General features: G+C 39.3%; 1 protein-coding gene across 3 annotated transcripts in view; it reads left to right on the top strand.

Moving 5' to 3' along the window:
- The window catches only part of LOC147314617 (syntaxin-1A-like), an 87114-nt gene extending 70914 nt beyond the window's left edge, over positions 1-16200 (top strand). Inside the window, exons 7-11 of one of the 3 annotated variants that reach the window (XM_086261668.1) lie at positions 8764-8837; positions 8931-9065; positions 10810-10920; positions 11117-11227; positions 16067-16200. In XM_086261668.1, the coding sequence (XP_086117794.1) occupies positions 8764-8837; positions 8931-9065; positions 10810-10920; positions 11117-11227; positions 16067-16144 (509 nt within the window). In that variant the 3' untranslated portion in view covers positions 16145-16200. Of the gene's footprint in view, positions 1-8763; positions 8838-8930; positions 9066-10809; positions 10921-11116; positions 11228-13139 lie in introns of all 3 variants that reach the window. The other 2 variants (XM_086261670.1, XM_086261669.1) reach the window with 2 other exon arrangements.
- The last annotated feature ends 3460 nt before the right edge of the window (positions 16201-19660 follow it).

The raw sequence follows: 19660 nt of genomic DNA, 5'->3' as shown, positions 1-19660 counted from the left end.
CTCCTGCTTAACAGCTCAGCATCAGTTGCCCCGTGCATCCACCATCTCTTCTCTGACCATGTCCAAACCATCTCAACTTTGTGTCTTTAAATATGTCTCAACAATTGTTAACCTGAGTTATCCCTCTCATGCACTCATTTCTAATTATCTGGCCACTGCCAGTGAAAATCTTAGCATCTTTAGGTCTGTTACCTCCAGCCAGACCTGTGTTTTTATCAGCGCCACCATCTATAAAACATCGATCATAGCAGGTGTCACCATCTTGCACACACTGTTACTGTTGCTGTTATCTTTCTGTCACAAATCACTCCTGACACTCGCCTCCACACACTCCACCCTTCCTCTACCATCCAGCTGTGCTACTGTACCCATTTTCTGCCACTGTGTGCAGACTTGAGGTGTATTCACCATTTTTGAAAGAGCTTTAGTATTTCTGCACACTGTTTACCACACACTATGACCCCTCAAACCTCAATTGATTGACTTGATCAAATTCAATCAGAGAAACTTGTGTAGCGAGAAGCGTTGTAATTCTAGGCGCAGGTTCTTTTGACATTTTCTGTTTTCAAGGTTTCTGCTTTTTTTAAAAAAAATTCCGGCAGGAGGAAAACTTCATCATCGCAACATCTCGCAGCTGCTCCAACAGCTTCCAGCACATCGTTATTCATAGAACATTCGCTCAGCTGGGCTGACATTCAAATTTAATTTATAAATATATTCAGTTTATTCACTCTCAAAGTCGCATTTGAATGTCTTCAGCTTAAACTTGAACACACACACGCACACATAAAACAATACAAATTGGAGAGTGTGTCCAACCATTATCATCCCACAGAATCATCAGTAACACTTGTGGAGAAAAGACTACAAAATGCAGTCTTTTCTTAATTTTGTTTAGAGAGAAATTTCAGTTTCCCACACCCATATTTTATTTTGAATTGTTTTGTGTAGTGTACCAAAACAACCACCCTCACACTGAAACCACTTTCCAAAACACATAGATCACCAACACCCACACCCATATGCATGCACATGCCAGGTTGCTGCAGCTCAGATCTGAGCTCATCTCACTCGTGACACGCTGTATGTGTAATGTGATTTGACAGGTATTAGCTGTAGGCGCTGGGCTCCTGGACCAGGCACCTCGCATGGCCTCTGACACAGCATCCTGGCAGACCGCACTGTGCCAGCTGCCCCTAACAATCATGATAGAGTCACCTTTATAAAAACACACATGCACACGAGCATCCAGAGACAGTGACTCATGTAATAGCAAGAGCAGAGGAGAGCAAGGGCAGTTATGTTGCACGGCGCTTGGTATAGATGTCATTTCCTCTGGCCATCTGTCAGTTTAGATGGACACATGCAACCAGTCTGTATGCATGAGCTCCACCCAATATATGTAGACTACAACAACAACAACCGTGCGCAAAAAAGAACAACGCAAATCCACTAGTGAAGTTAAACACACGCATGTGACTCACTTTTTCCTTGAGCTCATCTAGATCCATTTGGATTTGATTTGTCAGCTGGTGGAGTCACAGGAGGCCTTAGTTGATCTCACCTGTCGTCAAGGAAGGGATTAGTTAGAGAGAGAGAGCACAGAGATGGAAAGAAAGATCGGGAAATCATCAGTATGAAATAAAGACGGACTTGGAGTTTAGGGATTTAAGAATGAGAAGAAGTCCATAATAGTTGAATCTAACACTGTTTAAATCATTTAGGGTCATGTAGCAAGTGGCCTTTTTCTGTTGTGCCTGCACCTTTGACATGTGTATGTGTGCACGTCTGTGAATCAATGAGAGTGTGTCACACAGAGGGAAACAGTCTGCTCTGTCAGACCGAGTATTGATGTTCCCTCTGCTGCTCATCCCCTTTCCTGTTCACTCCTACTCAAACCCGCTGGGTACATGCATGAAAAAGAAAACAGGAAAGGTACACTGTCATGTAAACACGTTGTTGTCCAGACAACATTTTTGCCCCTGATCAACAGTGACTCTAAAAAAGTCTTTCTTGAAGCAAAGCTTCAAGAAAGCTGCTATTAGTAACGGTGCCGAGAAGTTATTTCGGGTAATTGAGAACAACTTTCTTGCTTTAAAACAAGGTTCATAACTTCTTGTCGTCCTTATGTTCTTCTTTCCTATGTCTTTTACAAATGAGCAAAATTGGTAGTATTGGTGGTGTTTAGTGTTTCTGGCTCGTCCCGCAAAAATGCCTGTCATGTCAAGTTATGTGAAGGCTACAATAAACCCATAAAACAATACATTTACTTATGTGTATCTTTGCCTCAAGTGTTAGATTTATCTGCGACAACAGCCGTGAACCTCAGCTGTGCACTCATGTCAGTGCATGAAAACACTTATCATCTCCTTTAACTGCCGTCTTTGGTGTTTCCTCCACAGATTTGTTGTCAGAATTTTTTTTGAGTACCTTATAATGTCCTAAATAAAGTCCTAAATAGATCTAGATGCATCATTTCTAATAAAAATGCATTTCTATTCTTCTGGAATTTTATCTCTATCAATAAAATTTGGGCAACACCGCTGTGTGTTGTGGTGTTTAGCCCCATTGCCTCACAGCAAGACGTTTTTGAGTTATGCAACATTTCTGTGTGGAGTTTGCATTGTCTCCCCATGACTTTTACTTCAGGAACTCTTTGGGACTGTGTGAACACATGCATGTTAGATTGATTGGTGACTTTAAGTTGATCTTAGATGTGAATGGCTGTGTGTTTCTTGTTAGGCCTGTGGTACATGTCTAGGGTTTACCCCGCTGGGTTAGGCTCCAGGCCAACCGCAACCCTGAAATGGATAAGTGAAAGAAAATGAATGATTGATGAATACAATTTTTGGTTTTCAGACCTGAACTCAAACAGTTTTAATGTATCGGAGACACATTATTAAAACCATAAAACTGTATGCTATTTTCACTTAAATCATCGTCAAGCCTGTAGACTCCTGGTGGAGCATAGGGCTGCAACAACACCGCGCCAACGGACTCTGTTCTGGACCGTTCTCTTCAGCTGGGTCCACGTCATTCTGGGTCTACGGTGGCCTTTACTTCACTCTTTTCACTAGAAAAAGAGTAAGAATTAATTTGTTAGTGATTTTAAACCTTTAGGTTATCCAGTTTTATACTTTTAAGGTAGAGACAGGCTCTGTTTTTTGATTTTAGGATTCATGCTCAGCTAATACAGTATGTTTTCATATTCAAAAGCTGAATATTAGAGAAATATAAATCTTTACTATTTCTTGCAAGACAGCAAGTGAGTGCATTTTACAAATGCTGAACTAACCCATGGAATTTCAGCTAATCTTTTAAAGCACTTTGATATGAGTTTAATCCACTGTGTTTGCATTTTAGTTTACTATTGATTGAGAATGCATATTTTGATATGCTATTTTGCTTCCATTATTTTGCAGCAGTGAGCAGAGAGGCCAGGCCAGCAGGGTGGAGTGGATGTTGGTCACAGGCATTGCAGGGTCTCTTTGACATTTGATTGTGTTTTATTTCTCAGTGCACGCTCTTTTAGCTTAGGAGGAGCGCGCTTGCAACGCCAGCGGAAAAGACAGAGATGTACGCCACATACCTGCCTCGGGAACAAAAGAGATCGATCTCCTTTACATGGGTGCAGATCGGCAAAATGTACTAGAAAATTACACTTCTTGTTCTTGTGCCTGGTTGTGCAATTTGCCGTTTCTCTCTGCTTCTGGAGGGTCTCGCTTGATTTGTGTTATATAACAATGGAAATGAAATAATGCTGTTACTGGTAGCAACATAGTATCAATGATTTAATAGCCCATAAACACCATGGGTGAAGTGAGACTTCTTGGCTTCATATTAGGCTTCTCAGGGTTTAGGTCTCCATGGTAACAGCTAAGAGCCTCCCTCAGAGACTGTCATGGCTTAAAACAAAAAACTATGAGGAACGTGTGTGTGTGTGTGTGTGTGTGTGGGAAGTGAGATAAATAGTGTAGGGTAGTGTGCCTCAATTTTTTTTGTCTTCATGATTATGCATGACTCATTGTCACTCCTCTCTGACCCTCCTCAATGTTGTAGTTTTAGTCTGATGTTAGAGCGATTATTATCAGAGAGGACTGGAAACCAATCACAGCGATGTAGTGAATGTGGCCTCTCGCTCTTCTTTGTGCCTCGTTCTCATCCTCCCATTTGTCATGCTGCTAAAATGTTATTGCTCAACATGTCTCTTAAGCATGGTAATGAAACTGTGCAACCACTTACTCACAACTAAATGAAATTCATTGGTTTGATATGGATATGAAGTTTGAATTGCACATGATGCGCTCTGTGTATATAAAGAGAAGTGTGAATGGACACTGCCATGGATGCTTGCGTGCGGCTTCATCAAAATTCTGTTCGTGAAGGCAATCATCGGCTCTGACTCCCGACCATCATCAGTCACCATCACGCTACCTGCTCTGTCTCTGAGGCCCCACAGCAACCACCAGTCTTCATCACACGCATTCTCACACACGCTGATTAGATCATGAATCCAGATTTTGTTGCCTCTAAAATCCCCTCCCAGGGGTCCAGTGGTGAGAAAGAATGAGAAGAGTTCACAAAGCAAGCTGTGCAGGTCTGTTACTTTAAGCTACTGTGAATGAATTGAGTTGTGTTTTTTCTAATTATTTGAAATTTTAGGAGCTGGAGTTATTTGCCTTTTTCCAAGAATTTCAAGTTAATAAAATCATCGTTAAAAGCAAAGCACAAAGTGTCAAACTACTATCTCGCTACACTCTTTTTAATATCACACAGAAGAACTGGTCACACCATGTCAGGGTTACTATAAATTTCTTTGATCTACAAAACAATTTCCCCAAGGAGTTCCAGTTTGAATAGTCTTGAGTTCAATTTGACTCATTTTATTTATATAGCACCAACAGCAGTCATCTCAACGTGTTTCATATTGTAAGGAAAAAACAAACCTTTCAATATTAGACAGAAAAGTCCAATAAACACCACCTCCAGACAGACAAATTCTCTTTTAATGGGAAGAGACCCCCTGCCATGGCCGGGGAGGGATCAGGGAGGGGCGACCATCTGCTGTGACTGCAGGGCTGAGGAGAAAGAGTAGAGAAAAGAAACTATAGAAGAGACACGTTAATGACCGGCATTAGTGGCATGTAAACACATCAGGAGTGAAAAGGGGCGAGTGGAGAAGAGCTCATTGCGTCATGGCAAGTCTGTCATTCCCTGCCTTTACCAGCACTGCTAAGGGATGCTGCAGGGTGACGTGATCCATCCTTAACTATAAGCTATGAGTCAAAAAGGAATTTTTTGAGCCTAATCTGGTTGCACAGGAGAGGGGCCTGATAGCTGCCTTCCATTACTTTTGCAAACTGTGGGAACCACAAGTCACAATCTAGCAGTCTGAGAGTTCTCTGCTGGGGTGATACGTTGTGATGGGGCCTGATTATTCAGGACCTTGTATCTGTGCAGAAGGCTTTTAAATTCAGTTCTGAGTTTAACAGGAAAGAGAAACAGTCTCTCTTTCTAGTCGCTATTAGTAGTTTTTCTGTTATGTTTTAGATTTAATAAAGTCTGTTCAGGTTCAGCTTTTAGAAAAACCTGATAAGAGGGAATTACTAAAGTAGAACCTTGAAGTATTAAATGCATTAACAAGTTTTTCAGCATCACTCTTCAGCGTTTCTACTTTTAGCCGTGCTGCACATTTTACTGCGACAGACTGAGGTCACTATGTGTTGTAACTCATCAGCACGCCCTAACGCTTATTGATAGGTTAAGTAATGCTTTGATGCTTTTTCTTATTATAAAATACTTTAAAATTCTTTAATTTACTTAAGTGCATTTCTTCTTGGAGTGACGTTATACTAGCAGAAAATATAAAACTATTAATGATGGGCTTAGACATTTATAGATATTTCCATTAATGACCAGCTGAATAAATGTACCTAATTAAGTAGTTGGTGAGTGCATATAGCAGCTAATTATTACAGTATGTAGCAGACTAATAAAAAGACAGAAATTCTCTCTAAACTAAACCAATTTGAAGCACATAGTTCTTGGATGGGCTGTACCTCATAGAGGGTCATAATATTTGTCACATAATTCCATTAAAAATACTCCAGAAGGCACCAGCAGCACACACACTGTCATGGGGTCCAGCTCAGTGCCACAAATTAGTGGAGGCGAAGTCTTGCCGACAGCTATTGCTGATAATGTTCTGTCAAAGCAATCATAACTCTATCCCTGAACAAAATAAAAGGGAAGAAATAAATCCCCTGGAGAGATGTTTGAAAGCAGAAATTCACTGTAGAGACCCAAACCATTTTTGTACCAGGCTGTGAGCATGTTAAGATTATCTCTGGAGTAGTTAAAAGGGTAAGCAGCCTCAAGTGGCCACTAGATGAACTGCAGGTTTTTGGCACTTCCAGTTGGCTTCTTTTGTCAGCCCCTGTGGTTGCTGTTTCAGTATACCCCAGGAGCAGAAATGAGCTAAATACATTTATTAAAGTGCTGTATTAGCACAGTGTAATTTGAAGGGCTCTTTTATGTTAATTTATATCAGTTGCTGACAACCTCCAGTCATTGAGAATTTCCCGACATGTTGGTAAGTGGCTGCCTGAGCTTGCTGTAGTTGACCTGTAGTATACGACACTACAGGTCAACTACAGGGGACCGCAACAACCTGTTGGCGTTCAAAGCAATCACAAGAATGTTTCTGGTGTAGTACTACAACCTCTTTGCGAGCAATTTCATTAAAGCACAAGTAACGTGCACATTTTTCTCTAGCAAACTGTGATTGCCAGGCGATCACCCACTGGTCTCTAGGCCTGTGACGCTGAGGCCATAGGAGAAATGTTATAGATGGCGTGCTTTTTAGATCTTTTTCTAGACAGACATTGTGATGTGGCGCAGTAGGGAAGGAACAGGCAGAATTAATGATTTCCCCATAATATCCCAGCATGCCACAGCAGTGAACCAGTATGAAGAAAATGGAATGCAGCCATCATGAAGGCACTTGTGCTGTCCCTGCTGCGAGTCAAAATATCTGCTTTGAAAATGTTCAAAATATATTTCTTAGTGTTTTAATTTAATTTGTTAATCTTAATCCATTTTGCCTATTGGGCAGTTTTGATGATTTAAAATCATTTTTACAACAATATTTCTGAACTTTTTCTCTAAATGGCTTTTTCTTGTACTTCTATTTAGTAAAAAAGCTCAGTGTTTCTCTCACCACTAGTTTTTTTTTAATAGACAGTGTTGTTAGAAAGCTTTTAGATTTCTTTGGCCTGCTATTTGTTTTTGTTTTTTTAACCGTAGCCGAGAGAAGTTAAACTAACTGCTCAGCTCTGTACATCGAGTTACTATTTGATGGGTCATCACGTGTGTCATCACAGGGAAGAAAGGGAAAGTCCTGTATTCACATGCAACCCCAAAGAGGATTTAAAATGTGCAAAGGAAAGATTGGAAATGATGCTGATAGTGTCTGACTATGACTTACAGTAACAGTGGGGCAGTAATGGAGCCCAAGTGGAGCAGCGCTGCATGCAAACTCAGCGCTCAAACGAGAGTATTAGTGTAGGTGTAGGGAAATGCTTGTAAAGTAGGGCAACTCTGTCGGGGAAAATAAAGATGGATGAGGAGCAAACTCATCAGCAGAAAGAAGCCATAAGAAATGCTGTCACACAGAAAGAGATGGGAGATTGAAAATATTAAAGCAAACTTAATAAACTGCTAAATAAGTAGGTGATAGTTCTCCGTCTTCCTCTGCTCCTCATGCTAAGAAAACTACACAAGCCTCATATTCAAATGAATACGAGCCGTGTTTACTCATGTTCTGCCTGTCTGACAGTTGAAGGGGAAATGTCAAAAGATGATCAGCGAGTATCAGATTCAATCTCAGCTACTACAAATGAGATGCAGACTGATATCTCTGACTCAGCTGCAGTCGCTGAGCTACCGTGTGTGATTTGTCAAAAGCGAAAAAAAATCTAACTTGTAGGTTTTAGAGTAGCCACAGATCCTCGTTCAAACGTTAATGACACGTGCTGATAGGATTAAAGAAGAGAGACCGTGAATGTTTTGCTTCAAAACACATCAACAAATGGATATACACAGAGCAAAAAACTGAACTGTTAGTTTCTCGAGGTATTTTACACCATTAATCATGTTCACATTAGTGTGGCTGGATCAGAAAAATGCAAAACTTCTGGCCTGCAAATGTCAGAGATGTGGGGTTAAGTGCAATGAGAAGTCCGATGGCTCACTCCTGTAGTTAAGCAATATTTTAACTGTAGGCCCATTAATGTTTGAATTGCAGGGTTTATGGCTTTCTGTCTGAACCTTAGCTTGGAGATAATTTGAGATGTCTAGTTAAATACTGACAGATGTATGAACACATATTTACCCTGCGACATTCAGATCAGTTTTTCTATTATTACATCTGTTTTTAACCCTTTTCCTGCCTGGACAAATCTTTTACATATTACATCCAGTGTTGCCGTTCCTGTACAGTGGAGACGGATGGAGAGAGGATGGAAAATAAGTATGTGTAAAAGATGAGCAAACAGCTTTTATTTTAATTAATCCTCAAATTGGCATATAGACCAGGAGGGGATGACTGTTATCGTCCAGGGCGTTATATTAGTGTTTTATTAATATGGTCTTCATTCTCTTTGGAAACCTTTTAAATGAAATATCGATGCACCTACAGTTATCCCTAAAAGTTTAAGCAAGCTGGCGGTCTTTTTTTGAAGTTTGTGCGCTTTGCCTTTTTAGCTGGAAGAAACACAACAAACGAGGAGCTGGAGAGCATGTTGGAAAGTGACAATCCAGCCATCTTCACCTCGGGGGTAAGTCTTACAAAAAACAAAAAAGCAAAACATAAAGAATGCAGCGGGGGCGCACCTGTCAGTCACTACTTCCTTAATTTTGTACCTTCTTAGATAATTATGGACAACATCACCCAGCAAGCAATGAATGAGATCGAGACGCGGCACAATGAGATTATCAAGCTGGAAAACAGTATCAGGGAGCTTCACGACATGTTCATGGACATGGCCATGCTGGTGGAAAGCCAGGTGAAAACACTGATCTCTCTCTCTCTCCCTTTCTGTTTCTACAGCTGTGTTGCTTGAGTCTCGGCCAAATGCATGCAAATGAAACAAACATGCAAATGCTCAATATGTTTATAACTGACAATCCATCTGCCAATTGATGCATAATGACTGGTTTCTACATGCAGAAAGGGCCATCTTGCCATTGCAGCGGTTCAGTAGCTCCCCGTGTTCATTAATAGTAAAATCATTAATCAGCTCAGCATGCTAGCATGCTGCTCCTGCCTATTAAAGCTCAAGGAACTACACGTCTTTCATTTTGCAGAACGGTTTTTAAGTGTATTAGTGTAATTGAGGGCTTGTCTATGCCAACACAGTTGGAAGGAGGTTATGTTTTCAGCTCCATCTGGGTGTCTGTTTGCAAACTATCTCAGTAAATTTAGACAGTTTTGGGGGAACAGATCATTTTTGGCTCAAAGATAAGTTGATTGGAGTTTGGTGATTATCTCCACGTGTGATTTCTGGCTTTGGACAGTTTTTTCTTTTTTTTTTCTTTTTTTTTTTATAAATAATTCTCCTGCTGCGATCATTAGCTGGAAAATAAATCTGACATCTACAACTTTCAAGTTGGCAACTTAACAGAGTCACATTTTGTTAAAGCTTTTAATTATAAATAAACCTTAAATATTTCAGGCTTTAGCTTCATGCATTTAGAGCTGTTCAGGATTAGTCTTTTTATTATGTTGCAAAATTTGAATGCTGCACATTAGCCTCATGGAGTTCCCTAATTTTCTGATACATATTCGGGTTTTCTTTAAGTGTTGAGTTGCCTTTTGTCTCCGTAGCAAAGTGTGGAACTTAAGGGCTGCTGCGTGTGTGTGTGTGTGTGTGTGTGTGTGTGTGTGTGTGTGTGTGTGTGTGCGGCTTAACCCCCACAGAGATTAACTATTTCCTTCATCAGAAATAATCGGCCTGAATTGTACAGAATGGATTCTGAGTTAGAGAACACTTGAAAATATGAAAAATAAGAAAATATGTGAAATATTGAAGTAAATCGTTACATGAAACTGATTTTGGTTACACTGATGGCACAATGCAATAACATTTAGCGGGAAAACGTCTAATAATTCAGTGGAAATGGGTGTTTGTATGTGTGTGCTCTAAACAGCTCAATTAACTAACCCTTTATGCTCTCAGTGCCACATGATTTAAGATTAAACTGGAGTGTGATTGTTAAATCTACCCTTCTCAGCTTTGCTCTCTCTGTCTCCCACTCTCTTGGTTTTCGCCTCTGTTTTCTTCTTCACTACACAACACTGCCCCCACTCCAATGACTCTAAGCTCTGGAGAACACAGAACGTTGTTCCCCTTCTAACACAGCAAGGTAATTTATCTCTAACTCGTGACTTTTCACCTGTGTGGACTTTGAATTGTCTTTGTTTTAATGCATGCACAGAGAGCAGTCTGGGTCACTTTAGTAGCCATTTGATTTGTCAAGTGATTGTGGGTCAGTGCTAATGTGAAAAGTTATGATTTTCTATCTTGTTGATTAATGCTGTTTTAATCATGGTTTGTTACCAATACAATGGAAATGATAAGAGATATGATATCACAGTTATTTTGTGTTCTATGACATTCATGTAATGATAGCTTTCATTAGTCTAGTCAGGTTGCTTTGAAACATATTTATGAAATCTAAACATTGCTGGTACTACAGATTTCTTCTTACTATTACCTTAATGTGTCTCCATCTCTGATTCTTGTGCAGGGCAACCTCGTGAACAACATTGAGCACTGTGTTATGGAGGCCCAGGATTATGTGGAGCAGGGAAAGGACAACATCCCAAAATGCAAAAAGTTCAAAAAGACCAACAGACGGGTGACATAATTATTTCTTTTTCTCTTTTTTCTTCTCCTTCTTTCTTCTCTCTCCTACTCATTTATCTGTTATTCCTCCCCTGTCACTTGCCTCCATCTGTATCCGCTCCTCCTCCTCCTGCCTACATATCTGGCTTCCTCTTTATTCTTCTTGTCTGCATGTCCTCCACACCTCCTCTGTAACTAACTTCTTCTAGGGGGAAATGATAGACCGCATTGAGTACAATGTGGAGCACTCGGTAGACTATGTGGAGAGGGCGGTATCAGACACTAAGAAGGCTGTTAAATACCAGAGTAAAGCCCGGAGGGTGAGTTGCTTAAACGGAAAAACGTGCTGTCATGTGGAACGGTGGTAGTTAAAGTCGGAATCGGTGCATGTGTATAGTGGAGTGGTTGCTGTGCATGCTCACCTGTCATGTATCTGTGTATGGACTGTGGTTATTGTGAGTGTATTTAAGTCTACAGCAATGACTTTCAGCCTCAGTAACTTTAGCATATACACTCACCGGACACTTTATTAGGTGCACTTTGCTAGTACTGAGCTGGAGCATCTTTTGACTTTAGAACTGCCTTAATTCTTCAGTTCTTCTTTTTATTGATTCAACACAGTTCTAAGAACATTCCTCAGAGATTTTAGTCCACAGCTGCTGCAGATTTGTCAGTTACACATCCATGATGATACAAAAATTAAAACCCAAAAATGCTCTATTAGATTGAGATCTGGTGAGTGTGGAGGACATTTGAGAACAGCCATGTTCAAAAAAACAGGTAGGGATGATTTGAGCTCTACGACATGGCATATAGCCCTGGAAAGGAAAGTATATGGTCAACAGCAAGACTCAGATGGGCTGCAAAGTTTAAATCGTGACCATTTGATACTACGGTGTGCCAAGAAAATATCCTCCACACAATTATACCACCAGCCTAAACGTTTGATGTTCTGCTGCTGTAGCACATCATGTCGTGCCTCCAGAGATGCTCCTCTGCATACTGTAGTTGTAACAGTTGGTTATTTGAGTTACTGCTGCTCCCCTATCACGACCTTTAGCAGGTCATCTTGACCATGTCTAGATGACCTAAATGCCTAAAGGAATTTAGTTGCTGCCATATGATTGGCTAATTAGATATTTGAATAGGTGTACATAACAAACTGGCCGGTGAGTGCCTATAAGAATCTGACCTAAGAACAATTCAATTTGGTAAGAAAAATGATCTTCATATTTGTATTTAAGAGGAAATGGAATAAAAACACCCTGTATGTATTTTTAATTCAACCTTTACAACCAGAGTCACTTTTAACACATGAACACTACATTCTGGTGGAGAGGCATGACAAGGAGCCACAACAGATGATAGTGATTTTACACGTTTAGTGCATATACAGAAAATGCACAAACTGTCATCTTTGAATAGTTGTTTGCTAGTAAAGCCAGATGTATCATCTTACATCATGAACTCTGGAGGTTCACTATCTTTGGACAGGATTATGTGAAGCTGATTGTTCCCATAGTATATAAACATTTGACAAATGCTTTTGAAAGGAATCATGGCAGTCTTCCTTCCTTTAAACAATCTGCAACACAATGGAGCAATTCTGCCACCTCTTGGTCAACGTCTAACCAGGTGCTCAACATTAGATAAATTGCACACATCCAATGACTCAGTGCAAGGGTCATCTACATGGTTATTTCCCCATTTATAATTAAAGACTGCAAACTTTCTTTCTTTCTTTCTTTCTTTCTTTCTTTCTTTCTGTCTTTCTTTCTGTCTTTCTTTCTTTCTTTCTGTCTTTCTTTCTTTCTTTCTTTCTGTCTTTCTTTCTTTCTTTCTTTCTTTCTTTCTGTCTTTCTTTCTGTCTTTCTTTCTTTCTTTCTTTCTTTCTTTCTGTCTTTCTTTCTTTCTGTCTTTCTTTCTTTCTGTCTTTCTTTCTGTCTTTCTTTCTTTCTGTCTTTCTTTCTTTCTTTCTTTCTTTCTTTCTTTCTGTCTTTCTTTCTTTCTGTCTTTCTTTCTTTCTTTCTTTCTTTCTGTCTTTCTTTCTGTCTTTCTTTCTTTCTTTCTTTCTTTCTTTCTTTCTTTCTTTCTTTCTTTCTTTCTTTCTGTCTTTCTTTCTTTCTGTCTTTCTTTCTTTCTTTCTGTCTCTCTCATGTTCCTCTCAATCCCCTGACTCATTATCTAACGCTGTGCTCTCCTTGTTCTCCCTCCCCATGGTCCCCCATCCAGAAGGTGATCCTGATAGGAGTTTGTGTTGCGATTTGTATCACCATCCTCATTATTTCGCTCGCAGTGGGACTCAGTTAGGAGCCTAAAAAAATCATCACATGGCAGACAGGACAGTCATTATGAGTGACATGAATGCCAAAAAAACACACACAACTGTTCATGTGTTAAATGTACTGTATGGTGGCCTCTGCAATGTGTGCAGTGAGCACTGCTTGTGAACTGGGAAGCAAGTCATTGCATTACTGGTCTGAGGTCTGTGCAGCAAGCTATGAACACTCAAATATAATCTGCATCAACTTTTATTCTTAATGTGTGCTTCAGCTCCAGGAACGGTTTGTGCTTGGCCTGTTTGAGTTGCAAAGCTTTGTCATGTGCATGTTTCTCTCTGTTGTCCCACAAACACAAATTGAAGATGATTGCATTATTACTAAAATGGTCATCAAAATAAGCTTACTACCAATTAGTTTTAACAATGATGTATTACTAAAGGTAAAACAAAATAGTTAAACATTTTGGGAAATCCACTTTTGAGTTAGGTTGGTCAAATATGTGCCTTAGAGATTTTATTGTTTCGCAGCCATAGTGACTTTATGGAGGAGTGATCAGGAATTACAGCAATCTCCAAAAATGTATTCTCCCTTCCAGGTTTTCATCTGTAGTGTTTATGCTTCCGTGCAATTTCTGCTTTTGGAAAAGTCTAACAAATATAAAACAATTGACTTGTGGTGATGTGTTAACAGCTGGGTGGATGTTTTCTTTTTTGTTTAGTTTTTTTTAATAATTGTGATTTTTTTTTAATCATGATTTTTAAGATACTGCAACAATGTAGAGATTTTATTTCCTTCTCACCCGATACATCCACGATATATCGATGAATCTGAAATGACCAGGTAAATTAAATAAGCTATTAATAGTTTATGAGTGAAATTAGGATTTATAACAAACAAATGTAAGTTTATAGTTGCACATTTAAAAGTTTAGTCAGTTACTTTACAGAGCTTAAAATGAGGTAAAAAGAACCTCAGATGAATAACAACACATGACATATGTGTCATTATTTATTTTTTAAAAATCCAAAATGCAGAACCAGTGTGTGAAAGACTAAGTACATTCTTAATACTTTCAGAGGAATTAAAAGGGTAAGTAGCAGCCACGTGCTGCTAATCTAATGCATTTGATAGTGGAGAAGGGTTCTCGTTAAGGTCTATGCCTCAACGAGAACCATCCCTGTGTACTGCTCTGTCCCTCATCCTTCTCTGTTGTTGGGAACGAGTCTTGGGTCGCCAGGTTCTCTGTTAACGCTGTGCCTTTGACGTGTCCTTTCAGAGCGTCGGGGCACTTTTCTCCCTGAAGCTCAGAGATCAAGATATTTTCATTTCTCCGAAACAGGTCTTTGAGCAGAAGGATGACCAGTTTGAGGGCCTAGCACCGAAGGCGCTAACCCTAACCCCCCTAACCCTATAGCATATCAAACACCTCATGATGATTTGGGTTGTGCAACCACAGAAGCTGGGCACCTTACAGTCACTGACAATGATCCCAAGCATGGCAGCAAAACGACAACAGAATGGCTGAAAAAGAAAAGAATCAAGGTGTTTCAATGGCCAAGTTAAAGTCCAGACTTCAACTAGATTGAAATGCTCTGGTGGAATAGCTGTGCTTCATTAAATGCGCATAAATCTCAACAAGCTGAAGCAATGTTAAGAAGAGTAAGCCAAAAAAAAAAAACATTAATATAAAATGCTGAGAAATATGTACAGAAAATGATTATTTCAAGTTATTGCTGTTGGAGTTGGTTCTACGAACTACTGAATCATGTTGTTTACTTAGCTTTTCACACACTGCTTCTGCACTTTGCCTTTTTTAAACAAATAATGTCACATGTTTTGGTTTATTGAGTAAATTAAAATTGAATGAACTAATTTAAGTCTTTCTTTGTGGAATTAGCATGTTCTCCCCATGTTTGTCTTTCCGGGTACTCCAGCTTCCTCTCACAGTCCAAAGACATGCAGTTAGTGGGGATAGGCTAATTGCCCATAGGTGGGAGTGCGAGTGTGAATGGTTGCCCTATATCTGTGTGTTAGACCTGCAACAGACTGGCAACCTGTCCAGGTTGTATCCTGCCGCTCGCCCTCAGGAAGCTGGGATATGCTTCAGCGCCCCCGCAACCCTGAGAAGGATAAGCAGTAGAGAATGGATGGATAATTTTAGTTTAGCTGTAATAACCAGATGATTTTGTTTATGTCCTGATATGTAAAACTTTAGAACTGCATGAGGGTGTCTCATAGAGAGAGATGATGTGTTTAATTGAACTTTTATTTTCTCCTTATTATACTGATGTGATGAGATGTATGTGACTCATAACTAAGGGCATATTTCCTTAAACGGTTTCTTTAAGAGTTGTTGGAAACTGTGCAAGTCCACAGGATTTATTTGCTGCACGCTGAACTTCTTCATTAGAGGGACCTTTGCTAAACACGTTTTAAAAGTGAAGTTTGTGTTTGGTGGATTTTTACTTTTTGATAAATTTGCAGTCTTGCTTGCATATTCTTGGATAACCACTAGATGGAGCCAAATCGATGCTTTTTATGTTGTGCATGTGATGACTTTAACCACAGAGATGATTTCTGTTTGTGGCATGTGTATATGACAGATGGTATGAGCAAAATGCAGGATTTAAAGATTTCTTTTAAAAGAAGATGTAGAAATAATGTAACATTTTGGTCACACTCCAGCATTATTAGAATGAATTAAATTGCATTTTTTTCCCAGCTCGGTTCTTTTACTTTTGCTGTAAACTGCATTTTGTTCAAATTATTATTAACTCTGTTCAAGTAAAGCACAAACAGTATAACTAACATGTTTTCTCTGCTCCCCATTTGCTGCTTTGGATGTTTTTTTTTCTTTTATTTGTTAATACCATTCAGAAGAAAATTATGATTATTATATGCTGTATCATTCTGGGAGTCGTCATTGCTTCCATTGTTGGGGGAACACTGGGCTAAACCTCAGCCACGATCACACTAAAAAAAACACACAAAGTCACACGACAGAGCTAAAAGCAGAATAACACACATTTCCAATTTCCTGTTTTAACAAATGCAATCTATTACGTGTTCAGCAAAAGATACGTTACATAATGTACAATAAATTTTACACACAGTGTACAGGGCCAGAGGTGTTTTGTTTTTGTTTCGCATGAGTTGCTATTTTGTAAATGTGTGGTGCTGCAAACTGTTTATCAGAGTGTCGAGTGTTGTCAACGATATGATGTTTCTTGAATGAAAAAGTTACTAAATGAAATGTAACGCTATACTAAAACATTCCAACTTCCAAGTATGACACTGATTCAGATGTGTCTTTTTTTTGTGTTGTACAGGCAAAGTGACAGGTAACTCATCGGTTATGTTTTCAGAGCTATGTTATCTGTAGACCTCTGTTCATTTGCACATGTATTTATCTTTTTTGTAGTCTTCTTACTTTCTCTCTCTGATGTCTTCTACCTCCCTCTTAAAAGCCCTGCATGGTTTAGTTCACTGTAAAGTGGTGTTTTGTACTCTGTTGCAAAAGGGAATACATCAAAAAGAACATAGCTACGTTGATGTTGGGTATTTTGCTCGTATATTTAACACACTGCCAAACTTTTTTTCTAATTGCACATCTCTTGTAGTTGACAGAAGCAACGCTACTGTACTTAATTTCATCTGGCCTTACCGGTTGTGCAGCATTTTTGACCGTTGCTCCAGTGTTGAGTGTGATTGAGTGCATGCATGCATATATAAGATTTGAAAGGATATTTGCAAGTTCCTTGGTAGCTACATGTCTGAACATGTTGTATGTGAGTCGTTGGATGAAAACATGAGTGCTTGTTGGTAGCCAAATGTGTCTTTGTTTTCTAAAGTAATATAAAGCTCTCTAACACTGCCAGTATATTTAAATAAGCTGTTAAAGTGGAGTCTAGTCTGGTTGGATTAATGAAGTGACAAACCTTTTGTTTATTTCTGCCGTTTCTGTAAACCCCAAGGTTTAAACATTGCATATTATCCTGTCAAGCTACTTCTACTGTATGTTTATTTCCATTGATGAACTCACTGAGTCAATGAATGCATCAGCATGAACCCAAAGTAGCCCTGTTAAAAGACTCATATCATTTTTGGGGGGAAACATCAGACAGCACAGACTGCAACCATGTTACCATGTTGCCTACTCAACTTGTTGCCTTTGTGTTGTATTGTAATGACATGGGTTTATTTGTTTAATGAGTCTTGTTTTTTTCTTTTTTTAAGTAAAGTTTGTCCCAAAAAATTACACTGAGTTTGTAGTTTGCCTTGCACACATGATTCCACAGGGGAATAATATATCCAGAAGTCCAATACCAGTGAAAACGTGAATGGTGAGTCCTTGAAGTTGATGTGTTGGTAGCAAGTTATTTAAGCACCAGAATGTCCACAAACATGATTGCAAAATTGGAGAGGGACGTCAAATATTCAGCCTTCCTCCAGCCCAGTCCCAAACTGCTCTCCTTCACTGGTCTGGACGGGCTGTCTTGTCAAGATGAACTGACTATGATGTCACTTTTTCTAGACAGGATTCTGATTTTGAGGAGTTCAGTCATAATCCTGCAGTTGGTCGCTTTGCACCGTTGACTCTTCAGTCAAGCACATACACAACGTTTGAACCTGAATGCACAAAGCAGGATTATTGGTGCACCAACACATCATTAGTAGCAAAAACCAAACCTGTCCTTAGCTTTCTATCAGCAGCAGAAGTGCAGTAACCTGAAAGCTGGGGCAGAGCGGGACTTGTGGGTAGCCATAATACCGCTTTCAGCAATTTCTCGTTTTCTGCGGCATGGGAAAAATGCAAAATAAAGATTAAAATGACAAAGATCTGTTTAGACCCAAAGAGCTTGGAAAAAAAATGACTGGACTAAGTTTCTTGAAGATGTTTCACTGTGACAATCCACATAATTAATACTGGCTTAGTGACCCTCTCAAGGTACCCAAGTAGGGTTTAACAACTGGGACCGTCTACCATTTGATTTTAGAACTGAAAGGTTTAGCCCATGAAACATCTTCACAAAATCTAAAGTGCAGTCGCTTTCTTTCCAAACTTCTTAGACTACCTGCATTACAGAACCTGCACAGACCTGTTTACACGTTTCACTGCCTCTGATGTGATCTGCGACACATCTGAATATGGATATGCTTCCACTTCATAGAAAACACACCTTCACTTCTAAAAGAAAGGTCAGGCAGCAGCACTCTGTGTCTAGGTTTAGCTTGCTGAATGGACAAGCCGAAACTGAAATGGCAACACTTGGGTAGCTTCATATGAGTTCTTCCAGGTTTATCCGCAGATGTATGTTTAAAGGAAGCCCAGAGGACCACATCTGATGGCAAAACTGCATCACTGCTGCTGGTCACATTTCCCTAAATAAAGTTGAAAATTGTAGCAGTCTTCTTTTATTAGAACTAACAACTTCAAGAACTCAAAAGGAACAGGCATTTATCTAGATGGTGCAGAAAAGTAACATTAACAACAAAGCCAACATTACCATCCACAAACAGCCAACTATATTATGTGTCCAGTGCTCAGTTCCATCTTTTAACCTATAGCTTGTACTGTATTGTATCTATTTTTCCCTTATCCAGTATAGTGAGACGATGCCCCACACATTTATTGGCAATATTTGTTAAATAAATCAACACTTCTCTGGCATGTGACTGTTTATCCATTTGAACTGAAAGCAGGGAAGGTTGTCATGATGCATCTTGGTAACTTTTCAGCATATTATATTCTACTCAATCCTTAAAATCTGCTAAGGCAGTGATTTTGTCAAAATATGATGGAAAATTTGGGAAAGAAAAGGGATGTCTGCCCAATGAAACACTGGGAAGCTACCTGAGTAAAGTTAGTGGAGTTCTTTCAGTTTCACAAGTGGAAAGTATGACATATAGTCACACAATAAATAAGAAGAAGCGAGAATGAGTGCAAGAAGGCAGAAAAGACCATATGAAGAAACTTCAGCTTCCTTTTGTTTTTATTGTATTTCTTAACTTTACACTGAAGATTTGAAAATTGCAGTAGTATTTGTTCTTCACATGCTAACTGTCAAACCTGCAAAGTTTTTGCGTGTTTGCTTTAAGCTGAATAAATCCATATTTCAGACAACTCAGCATTAGCAACATGTCGCATGTTATCCTTCACGTCCTACGCCCTGGTTTAAATTTATTTGGATCTGGTTACCCTGCACTCAAATCTACATTTAAACTTCTCATACAGAATTAAGAGTGTAATTCCTCTTACTTCCTAATGGCACTTGTTCCAGTTTGAACTTGTTGTTTTTGTAGACATGAACTTCCGACCTACTTCCCTCTTCTAGGCGCAGGCTCTGTCCTTTTGGCACCTAACCTTATATTAGCTCGCTGGACTCTGCAATTTCCCGTTTTGTCACATTTAAATCAGATGACAATTACTTCCTCTGTAGTCTTGTGCCTGTTGTGATAATCAAATATGTG

Source organism: Aulonocara sp. 'chitande type north' Nkhata Bay, linkage group LG14 (assembly GCF_057382095.1).
Source record: "Aulonocara sp. 'chitande type north' Nkhata Bay isolate Kocher_YH1m ecotype deep benthic linkage group LG14, A_spYH_male_GT1.1, whole genome shotgun sequence".
In the NCBI taxonomy this organism is placed as follows: domain Eukaryota; kingdom Metazoa; phylum Chordata; class Actinopteri; order Cichliformes; family Cichlidae; genus Aulonocara; species Aulonocara sp. 'chitande type north' Nkhata Bay.
Note: the sequence above shows the minus strand (reverse complement) of the source record. Positions and strands in the feature narration are given on the sequence as shown.